This window comes from Electrophorus electricus, chromosome 13 (assembly GCF_013358815.1).
Source record: "Electrophorus electricus isolate fEleEle1 chromosome 13, fEleEle1.pri, whole genome shotgun sequence".
Lineage (NCBI taxonomy): Eukaryota > Metazoa > Chordata > Actinopteri > Gymnotiformes > Gymnotidae > Electrophorus > Electrophorus electricus.
This window is the reverse complement of record NC_049547.1, coordinates 3,619,894-3,631,588: the sequence shown is the minus strand read 5'-3', so window position 1 is coordinate 3,631,588 and position 11,695 is coordinate 3,619,894. Positions and strand designations below refer to the sequence as shown.

The window sequence follows — 11,695 nt, the reverse complement described above, 5'->3', positions numbered from 1 at the left end:
ATCGCCAAGTTGGTGCTCTTAGATGAGGGAAAACGCCTCCAGCGTTTCAAACTTATTTATTTATTTAACTATTTAATTATTTAAGTTTTCCCCCCCTCCTACTCTCCTCCTCCACTCGAGACGACAGGAAGTCTCTAGCTCAGTTGTGTGCGCTTGGATGAATGGCATGACTTTTTGCCATCGCTTGCGCCCGGTTCGTCGGGATAATACTCTTATTAGTTTGGATGTGATCGTGCTACATGGACTCCAACCTTACACTGAAATCCAGCGATTCCCCCCGTCCTGGTTTAACTGAATGGCAAACGTAAAAGTCGCGATTCGAGTTCGTCCTCCGAACTCAAGGTAAGAAGGAACTAATGTTGTTACGTTGTGTATTATATGGACCAGTGAGGTGTTTTTATATTTTATTGACAAACGTAATTCTTGTAATTTGTTTGTAGTGTTGCTATGTGTGGGAATTGGACTTCTCGACTCGTTCCCTGCCAGCTGACGGAGCTAGTTAATCTGCTCTGGTTAAAGCTGTACAACTACAAACAAAAACTGTTGACACTTTTCTGTAAGGTGTGCAGATGTGAGACTGGGTGTGGACTAAATGAGGCAGAATATTATCTTGTACAGTAATCTTCATTCCCTACGAACTTTGTGGGTTTGCGTTCCGGCTTTCTTAGGGTTAAAGATAACAAGCATTAACTGTTCTCTAAGCAAATGTCTAATTTCTTAGGAGCAATCTACAGGCTGCGCCAACAATTTATGGAAAACACGTGTTTTCCTTCAGCTCCTTAACAGCACCATAAAAGCCAGACTTGGGGTTGCCAAATATTGCTCTTGTAGTAGAACTTTCCTCCCCACCCACGAGCATGAGCCAAATTACAGCAGTATGTTGCGTTCAGATGGACTAGAGTCTTAAGGGAAGGTGGTGTGAGTAGAGGATGTATGGAAAATCCTAACATGTAAGGCACCACATGCTGCTACTGCCCCGGCCTTTGTCTCTGGCTTGACTGTCCGGCTTTTAAATAGCCTCGCAAAGTGTGTATAACAAAGGATGATCTCATAGCTTACTGTTCCTGCCATGCCAATAAAGATATCTTTGTTATGAGCGTGGGTTTATACCAGTTTGCAGAAGACGGCGGACAGCACGACACCCCCCTTCCCCCCCAATCCTGCATTGGTTGACGTAAAACAATCAATTCATGTTTCTCCTGTTGCCACATTCCCGTACACACCGACTATAAATGTGGAGATAAAAAACATCATAGCAAGTGTACAATGATCCAGACCCTTAATGCGTGCGCACTTTCAAAACAAGTTTCCCCACATCACCCTGTCTGAGATGCACGGGCTGGCTGCTGAGGTTTTTGGGCAGGGCCTGAATCTGGGCCTGGCGGGGAGAGAGAGAGAGCCTCAGCTGGGGAGGGTGAAATGGGTCCTCACCACATGAGATGCCTGGCAAACCTTAGGCATTGGACAATTATCGAATGCCTCCAGGTTCGCACAACTCGGCGCTGGCCGCAGATTTCGCTCCCTTGCATCATTTTCAGAGGTTCGAGCAGCTGGGGTGCAGGCACAGCTGTCCTCACTCTTCTGTCTCTTGCTGAGACACACATGCACTGCTTTTTCGCAGCTGTCTCTTTGGCTGATCTGTTGCCGTTCCTGTTTGACCTACTTTGGGAGAGAGAGGAATCCCAGAGCAGCAGTCTCTCACTGTTTTGCTTTCCATTTCAGTCTGCATCACACAAACTAAATAGGGATTTATTGCCCTTTTTAGTAGAACGTATTAAGTAAAGTATTTTTTTTTAAAGTATTTAAGTCAAAAGTATTCAATTTAAACTGTTTAAGTATAGTACTTTATGATCAACTTTGTCTTAGTTTTGGGTTCAAGAAAACTGTTCAGACAGTCCTTAAACTTTTGCTTCTATCTTTTAGGGAGAGAGTGGATGGAGGGAGGATAGCTGTACAGGTGGAGGACAATGTGGTGAGAATAAAAAATGTTAAGGTAAGTCAATTTGGTGGTCTGGCCCTTCACGGTATTTCTCATGCTTTAATGTCAGTTGTAGACTTCAATCATGACAGTAATAGTCTTTCGTGGATTCCATAAGTGCAATACATATACGTAATATTGATAAATATCTTGTTTTTTAATATCTACATATTTAAATAAGTTATTTACTGAATAAAAACTAAATCAAAATAATTTGTGGGCGGGGGGGATGTTGTTGTTGTTGTTGTTGTTGTTGTTGTTTGTGTATACAGATGTCTAGTGTTAAAAGACCTGGTTAGGCGAGGAAGGAAGACTGGAATGTCAATTTTAGTGAATCTCAGAAACAGGAAGTTTACAGTAGAGGTTGCCCACTTCCTGAATGATTGTGTTGTTTATTGAACATGCGCCGAGGCTGACCATCCAAACCCACATAACCGCTTCATTAATGCTTCTGCACATACACAGTCAAATACCAGTAAAATCATGCTAGCGAATGATTTATCTAAAGAGACTGCAAAGTAGTGTCTGTTTCTGCTGATATTTCCAATAGACTGCTCAAAATACAAATGTATGATTTCTTACTGGAGCATTAATGCGCAGTGCGTCTAGAAACGCAGTGATTTGACTAGAACAGTGGCGTTCTGGGTCATTGGCATAGATGATAATGGGTGATTATTTCATATATGCTCTATCAATACCAGCAATTAATGCTTAAATACACATGAATGAATATGAGCGCTACAAGATCCAAATAAACAGGTTTCACAGCTTCGCAACTAAAGTAAGCAGGCCTTCTTTGTAGTTTGCCTCAGGTTTGATTAATGGTTTAAAAAAAAAAAAAAAAAAAAGGAATTTGAAGCCTTGCCACAGAACAGGTCTGCTCAGCATATTATTAGCTTAATTCCTCATCATCTACGCAGTAAATATCAGAGAGACCTAAATATCTTACCGCTCACTTGATTAATAGCTTAATGAAAGGGAAGACGTCTCACATCTGGTCACCGCTGCTAGTGTGGGAAATGAAAACGAAGACTCTGGCTCGCGCTCATCCCGGGCGGACCCGTTTAGTGAATGTAGGACAACAGAGAGTGAGCGATGGGATTACAGGTATTAATGCCTAATAATTGGAAGACCTGCAGTCACAGAAAGTGACACGCACGCAAGTTGTTTGATTCAGCGTTTGACTGGGTCTGTACCCTTTTTGTGCGTTGGAGGGTAAGCCGTAAACAATGCTCGGGCCAGTGGTAGCTCAGTGGTTAAGGTACTTGACTAGTAATCAGAAGGTTGTTGGTTCAAGCCCTACCGCTCCCAAATTGCCACCGTTGGGCCCCTGAGCAAGGGGCTTAACCCTCCATTGCTCAAGTTGTACTCAGTCACAATTGTAAGTGTTTTTGGATAAAAGCATCAGCTAAATGCAACTGACTCAGGTGAAGAGAGCATAGTTCAGCATGTTGACTCTGGCTGGGATCTGTGTCTGTGTTGGGGCTCACTGCATGGATCACCACAGTCCAGAGAAACTGTCCAAACCTACTGCATATTGACCGAGTGAGAACCTAGTAGTATTCATGGCCTCATTCGAATCAGTCCAAAATCGTGAGTAGAACAGAGCCGTGCATTAGCTAAACTGAGGTCTAAATTTCCCAGTGCATTTATGAGGTTGTGGGTCAGCATAATGCGTGGAGGTCACTCGCACCAAGGGGAGCCAGGAAAGTACTGTACTGTGGCTGTAAACACCGTGTTGCCTTGGGCAGCCGGGGAGGGGGCCTCTCCACGGGCATGTTTTTGCATGCTCCCTTTCCTGCTGTTTTGGCATGCAGTGGCATCATGTCAATAAAACACACACATACACCTGGAGATGCAGCTCAGGCCTGTGTAATGGAGCTGATAAAGTGCTGAGGAGTGTGTGTGTCAGCATATTGTGCGGTCATGTGTGTTACCACTTTATGCTGACAGTAAAGGAATAATGATATCAGCAGAGTAACGTTCATGTATGGTCAAATCAGTCTTTTCTCCTATGAAGCTTTACAGTGGCTTGGAACATTTTTGCCATAAGATGATCTATTCCAAGTTTTGGCCCCCGGAGCAAAGGCCAAACAACAGATTTCATGTTTAGCTTTTTTCATTCATCAGGTCAACAATTAAAAGACTCATCATCCATCACTATTGCAGGATAAGAGTGTTCTAGCAAATACTGGCTGAATGAGAGCTCTCCTATGTGAAACAAACCTCATTTGTGTTTGGACTAGATATGAGTCCTGGCTGTTTACTTGCTCTCTTTTGTCTAACGTTTGTACAATTGCACTTTCTATATCTGGTTGTCTTTTTCTGTGTGTATCTGTCCATCTCTATCGTCTTCCGAAGCCGGACGGGCGTCTAGACGGGCGGGCGGAAGCTGCAGGCGACTGCAGGCAGAGGCTGCTGGAGTTTGCCTTCGATTACTGTTATTGGTCTGTGAACCCAGAGGCACCCAACTATGCCTCGCAAGAGGAGGTAAGCTCCACCTTAAGCCTGCTGCCACCCACCCCCGCCACGCTCGCGCGCTGCTGAGCGGCTTTAAGCTTCCCGCACTTCCTGGGTGGAGGCCAGTGCATGCCAGCCGAGCCAGTCTGGGACAACAGGGCAGCCAAAACCTCTGGACACACGCAAGCACCCTGCCAGAGCGCTTCCCTTCCGAGGACTCCAAACGCTCGCCTTTTTACAGACGCGTTTCTCGTGGTGGCTTCACCAGGCTCCCAGGGGTCTTGGATGCTTGCAGCGCTCTGTAGTTTGATTTGAACTTGCACTGCCTCTGATCTGATGATCAGATCTGCGCACGTTTCCCTTAGGCTTTCCCCTTCAGACGACCCTTTGTGCGCTGTGCCTGAGTCAGAACTCTCTTTGCCCAGACACAACGGATGGCAGCAGGCATCCAGTTCAGATAGTGCCTTCTCTCTCTGTCGTTCGCTTCTGCCAAGTCGGGGCTTCCAGCGGATGCCTGCATCTCCCGTCCCCATTGCGAGCCGCGGCCTCGGCCAGTGAGAGAGAGCAACTGCTTTGTGGGGCTCCGTGGGAGGGAGGAAGATTCGACGCACTAAATCTGGACATTCCCAAGATATGCCCCATAATCCACTCAAACACAAAAGACAACGGGATCTACGCACAGTGCCGGAGAATAAAAACCAGACTGAATCGTAATCTGTTTAGCGACTTCATGTCTGCGATTGTGCAATGTTGAGAAAAGCTAATTGCTTTCAGCTTCGGCTCCTGACGTTTGTCCTGAATTCCGACCTGCTGGGCTGTGCTGGGGGTCTGTTTAGGAGCTGGAGCTGGTCTCTAGCAGCAGGCAGGCCCTTGGAAAGGTCCGTGGATATTTGGTTCTGGAACGAGAGGGGGAAGAGAAGGATGGGCAGAGGGGGTGGGGCTGGTACTAGGCCTCGGAGTAATGGAAGCCAGCTGTCGTGCCGGCGTTAGCTGAGGGATCCAATGACGCGCCTCACTGTGCTGTCTTTAAGTCCCTCGTTTGGCAGCTTGAAATTGACGATTTCAGTGTGAATATCGACATGTTGGCAGATGTTTGAGCGTCACGCGGATTTGCCAGTGGGGAAGGGCCATGTCGGAGTCAGGCTGAGAAACGGAGCTGAGGGTGGAGCGCTCGGTGGGTGTAGTGGAGAGGCAGGGGCTGGGGTCCGCCGGAGGCCCCCCCCTTACGTCTCTAGCCAAAAGTCCAGCTGTTTCAGGGACAGATATTTCACGCTCAGGCTGCGCCGTGTGGACGTCATTCGGTGAAGAGCCGGCACACAATGCTGGTTTTCTTTTCCAAATGAAGTCAGCTCTTGTGTTTTTTTTGTTTTTTTTTCCTTGTGTCTTTCTCTTCTTCTCCTCCCTCACTTCCTTTGGATTCAGTGTGAAGTCTGATTATTCTCCTGATATTTCTTGTCTGTATGGCATGCTGCACTTAAAAGAATAGCCACTCTGTGTGCATATTGCATGCTAGTGGGAGGTTTTTCAAACAAGTGCTGTCGTCACCCCGGCTGCTCTGGTCTGCGTTTTTGCAGGCTGACGTTTCAATTTGTGGCAGTCTCTCAACAACTGACATGATTCCTAAGACCAAACGCAAATCAGATCGCAGATAGTCCTGCTAGAACTACAGGGAGCATGGACGGTGCTTTAGTTGCTTTTAGTGACCCATTTTGTAGCCTAGCAGTTTTAGCTGCAGCTCCACAGGCTGCGTGGGTCCCGTGGCGTGGAACACGCTGTGGCAGGGTTTCTCCATGGAGCCTTAATCTCCCAGCAGGCCGTGGAAGTCTTTTTCGCTCGCTGGAGCTGCTGCAGGCGGTCCACCGCGTTCCCAGCTGTGGAGGAGGAGGACAGTCTTCCTTGGCCTTTCTCTCCATCGCCCCTCCCCCCTTCGCCCAGGGACTGCAGTGGAGACCAGGCTGACCGGAGACCCCAGAATACCCATTCTTCTCCCTTTCCATGCAACCATGCATATCTGACCTACAAAATTCTGTGACCGTTTGACTTATGAGAGGCAAGTTGAATTCCTGCCAGTGAACTCTTTCCAGTGTCTTGCTCCCATGCGCGCGCACACATGCAGGCACACACACGCGTGCACACACACACACACACACACACACACACACACACGCACGCACCCCAGCTTTATTGGTGTATTGCCTGTGTTCCTGTTTTCCTGGTTCACACGAAGGAGTAAGCATGAGTTCAGACTCGGCTCATCCTTAAAAGTTAAAGTATCACTTAAAACTTGCAGCGGTGTGATCTGAAAGGATACCAAAGGTTTAGTGGCCCACCTACAATCCCAGGTCAACTGGTCAATTCTACATCTCCACAATAGTCGTATCGGGTTGACACCTGTCCTCCTGGTTTCATGTAGTTACTTGTAGGCTTGATCTTTAGTAGTGCATAGTAGTCAATTGTTCTATACAGCCTTCCAGTTTTGACGTGACCTGATACGATTGGTAAGAAAGGATGGACATGTTCGTTATCGCAGATATTACATGAACTTTCTCCTCCAGCACATTTTTGGGCCAGTTTCACAGAGGCAGCTTTAACCTAGAAAAAAATGCGTTCTAATGTTGATTTGCCTTTGCCATGGCAGTTTAATCCAAGAAAATGCTTCATCAGTGTCTGGCAAACCAGCCTTGTTGTTGTGCTCTAGAGTGACACCATAAAAGACAGACAGAGAGAGAGAGAAAAGTCTGTCCGTCTTCACTACTACGAGAGTAGGCTGTGGTTGGGGACTGGTGGTTGCCTTGGACATGCTTCAGTAAGTTTTCCTGGAGGGATCCAGGAGTTTCCCCGGGCCTGGTCTCCTCCCTGCAGCCCACGGCGCATCGTGATTACAGGTCTTTCTCCGCTGCGGACCCGGTCCACACCTCCAGCGGTTGTTTACTGAGAGATTACCATCTCGCTTGCTTTCTTCCACTGTCTCCCTTTTGCGCTTGCTCATGTGCTCCCATCGTACCCATATGATCCCGTTCAGCCTGAGCTTCAGTCTTCGTACTGCTTTACCGATGCACAACTGCAGCGTGTCTGATGTTTTTTCCCTATCTTGCCATCTGGCCTTGAGTTCTGTGTTTTGACCCACTTTTGGACTCGCCCTTCCCTGACCGACTCCCCCTCATTCAGAGTCTGTTCTCTTTTGTCACTGGTTTAAAGCCTTTAGCTCTCTACTTCCCTTCCAAAATGACGACTGTTTTCTGCTTTACTCTCGCACTGGAGCCCAGTTTGCATTTGGCTTTCTTCTGTTTAGGGTGAGAAAAATGAGGGAACAAAAAATCTAAGCTGTTTGTCTGTGCCATTTGTTTTCAGATGGATTTCCTTGCATGTTCCAATGTGCCTGCACTCTCTCTCTCTCACACACACACACACACACACACACACACATACACCCCAGATCTGAGGAACATGGACTTCCTGTTGATGGCAGTGTTAAGTAATTCTGGGCTTGTTTTCAGATGCTGGGCTGCCCCCAGGTTGGCTTTGCAGCCTCGGAACAGCCAGCCCTCCAGACTGAACACAGCACCAGTCATGTGCTTTGTTGCACTGGATCTACCTGGAGCCTGAAAACAAGGCTTGTCGCAACGATGCAGGACACGCATACAGCTAAGCAGAGTATTAAACCAGCTGTATTGAGCAATGCGTGCAGTTCTGCCATCATACTGTGAGCGCGTTTGTCTGTGGGCTGTGATGAACTGCAGAAGTTATGGGTTAGATACGGAAGACTCCCTTTCTCTTGGTGCTGTAACAGGAGAGGCCTGTGCATGAGGCGAGTGCGATTTCAGACGCACTCCTCTAATACGCCCCTGGCTGGTGGAGGGCGGAGGAGTCGGTGCAGTCTAATTAAGAGCGTGGGGGGGGCCGGGAGCTCCTTCAGTCATCGCTAATCTGCCCCTCCCCACAGCCAGTGTGCCGGTCGGCTCTCGTACATTACGTCTACCTGCAGGCAGCCCCGGCCAGCTCCGAGGACTGGAGTTCGGTCGTGTTACAGCCAAAAGTACCAGTTTGACAATGGCTTTAGAGCACCTCTCGTTTCGCTGACTGACTGAGTGTTGCTGTGGGCGGTGATGCCAGATTTTTCAGTGTCACACACACACACACACACACACACACACACACACACACATACATACATACATACATACACCTACCCACGCCTTTTGTACACAGCAGGGAAGGTAGAGGGTTGGGCAGTGGTTTGAAGGTCGACGAACTGCCCCTGCCTTTCCAAGGCCTGTTATGAGCATGTCAATGTGCTCACGTATGCTGTGCCATGCCACAGCTATCACTGTGTCACTATGATTTGGTTGGCATTTATATGTCAAGCTAAGACTTTAGTAGTGTTCAATGTCAGTACTGATCTTTAGTAGTGTCCAGAGTCAGTACTGATCTTTAGTAGTGTACAGTGTCAGTACTGATCTTTTTAGTAGTGTATAATGAATGGGTCTGAAAGTATGCCATCCCCCCCCCCCCCCCCCCCCCCATTTCGCTCTAACTGTGAAATATTCCTAATACACAAGTGATCTGTTCAGTCTTCTAGTGGAGGATTTGTCAGCTATATGGCAGAGGTTGTTTTTACTCCAAGGATGTTGGTTACTCAGGGCTAGTGTGTGTCCATAAATCATGTGTGTGCATGTGTTTGTTCTGTTCAGGCAGCGTGTGTAAGGGGTGCATCCTTGGCTCAGAGAGTCGCTCTGCCATCACCGTCTCTTGCCAGCCCTTCTGGGTCACTCGTGTTCTTGCTTCTCTCCATCTCTCGCTCGCTCGCTCGCTCATTTCCCCAGTACACAGCACAGGACTCTGCCGGCCCATATGCTATCCAGACCTGTAAAGCTTGTGTTTCACTGTGAGATTCAGAGATCTGGTGCAATTATTCCCACGATTTCCAAGACTGCAAGCCATTTCTACAGAGGCTCCTGGCCCTTTTTTTAAGAAACTGATTGTAGTGTTATTTGGGTTTTTTTGCATGTGTGTTTGGCTTCTCAACAATACAGCTGCGGAAGTAGCTGACTAAGTTGCATGTATGTGAGGGTCACTCTCAGCCTTCTCTGCCGTAGGTTTTCCAGGACCTGGGCGTGTCCGTGCTGGCTGGGGCAGCCGAGGGCTACAACGTCTGTCTGTTTGCGTATGGGCAGACAGGCTCAGGGAAGACCTACACCATGATGGGAACACCAGTGAGTACCCTGGTGCATTGCTGGCCTGCTAGACAGCTATTCTAAGTGTGGAAAGGAGCAGAGCATGATCACTGATCACTTCCTCTTTGTGTAGGATTCTATTGGATTGACGCCTAGGATCTGTCGAGTAGGTCTCCAGTCTAAACCGGAATATGGCTTGTTTTATAGCGCCTGTCGTAGCAGGGTTATTTTTACTGATTTTATGTGTCTGTCCTTCAGGGTCTTTTCAGATCTCATATCGACTCTCCTGATGGACAGAACTGCAGAGTTGAAATCAGGTGAGGGCTCCTCGGCCCTGTATGTGTTTGTGACTTAGGCTGTTATGTATGACACAGCGGTTTATAGACTCCACAGTCCTGTATGGGTTTGTGATTGCATCTGTTGTGTGTCAGAGTGGTTTATAGACTCTTTGCATGAACACTACTGTAATATATTTTTTTTAAAAATTTTTCCTCTCCTCCAGTTTTTCAGAGATCTATAACGAACGCGTGCGTGATCTTCTCAGAGGGACAAACCAGAAAAAGCCGCCCTCCCTGCGCGTGCGGGAGCACCCAGAAAAGGGACCCTATGTGCAGGGTGAGAGTTTACTAAGCATGGCCGTCTTAGTTCGGAGTAATTCTCTTGCTGAAACCAAGCCCAGAGGAAACCACAAACCAGAGACTTTCAGCTGAACTGTTTGCTCACCTTTTGTACTCTCTTCTAAGGCTGTTTTGCCTTTAGCTTTAGACACATGAGAGCCTCTGACGGAGGCTTGTGTATTTTGAGTTTTTTTGGTAATTGTGCATGTAGGGTTTTTATACTGAGTCACAGCTGAACTCAGTCGTTGCAGTCTCCGTCTCTGTTCATCTGTCCCCTTTCCTTTTGTCTGGCATCCAGCATCCAGTTATTGTGTGTATTAGGAGAAATCCCAGTATAGCAGAGGAAGTGATCTCACTTTCCTGTGGCTATAAGAAGCCCAGTGGAACACACACACACACACACACACACACACACACACAGCTCGCATGTCTGTTTCTAACACGCGCATTCCTCGAGACTACTAGGTTACTAGACCTTTAAATCAAACTTGGCTAAATTGCTAAATCCCTTTAGTAAAATGACTGACAATATCCAGAATATAGTGTTATTTATCTTTCTCCGTGAATCAAGGTTACGGGTGTAAGGATGGCAACACTATCCACAAGAAACAGTCAGTACGACTGACTAAGAGGGAAAGCAAGACAATAATGAGAGTATTTTCATATCTCTACCGTGTGTGTGTTTGTGTTTGCAGGTCTCTCTCAGCATGTGGTGTCAGATTACAAGCAGGCAGTAGATCTGTTGGAGGAGGGCATTGCTAACCGCATCACAGCAGCCACTCATGTTCATGATGCTAGCAGCCGATCACATGCCATCTTCAGCATCCAGTACACACAGGTCCAAAACGCACACCCATCCCCACCCCCAACACCAGCTGAGCTCCAATCAGAGCTTTCCCTTGTGACCACTAAAAAAAAAGTTACACGTGACTGCGTAGCATTTAGCTTTTCTTTCCCAGTCATTTGAAAGGTGAACAAACGGTTAATAAAAATACCTAATTTAACTTTCAAACACATCTTTCATTGTGAAGTGCTCTTAACACATTTTCTGGGATAAACTCTTTCTGTAGGCTATTCTAGAGAATAACCTCCCCTCTGAAATAGTGAGCAAGATCAACTTGGTGGATCTGGCTGGCAGGTTGGTGATTTGTTTACATCCATTATTTACATCCACAGCTAATTACTGTGTCAACCAGATCATTGTCATTTGTTGCAAATGAGACTATGCTCAGACCACCCCCTAGTGGATTTTCTTGGCTAATAGTGATCAAACTCTGTTGCCTCCTTTTTGTTACCTGTCAGCGAGAGAGCAGACCCACAGTACTGCAGAGACCGCATCACCGAAGGAGCCAACATCAACAAGTCCCTGGTCACTCTGGGCATCGTTATCTCTGCCCTCGGTATACGACATGCTGCTTTATCCTTCCACGCACTGTTTCTTTCTGTTTTTTGTTTTTTTTCTTGTT

The 11,695-nt window shown here is 47.2% G+C and overlaps 1 protein-coding gene across 1 annotated transcript in view; it reads left to right on the top strand.

Moving 5' to 3' along the window:
• The first annotated feature begins 172 nt into the window (after positions 1-172).
• stard9 (StAR-related lipid transfer (START) domain containing 9) overlaps positions 173-11,695 on the top strand; it is a 28,482-nt gene continuing 16,959 nt past the window's right edge. Inside the window, exons 1-10 of the mRNA XM_035532893.1 lie at positions 173-342; positions 1,924-1,993; positions 4,340-4,468; positions 9,535-9,651; positions 9,746-9,778; positions 9,871-9,929; positions 10,115-10,227; positions 10,925-11,067; positions 11,300-11,367; positions 11,532-11,629. Of these exons, the coding sequence (XP_035388786.1) occupies positions 296-342; positions 1,924-1,993; positions 4,340-4,468; positions 9,535-9,651; positions 9,746-9,778; positions 9,871-9,929; positions 10,115-10,227; positions 10,925-11,067; positions 11,300-11,367; positions 11,532-11,629 (877 nt within the window). The 5' untranslated portion in view covers positions 173-295. The remainder of the gene's footprint in view (positions 343-1,923; positions 1,994-4,339; positions 4,469-9,534; positions 9,652-9,745; positions 9,779-9,870; positions 9,930-10,114; positions 10,228-10,924; positions 11,068-11,299; positions 11,368-11,531; positions 11,630-11,695) is intronic.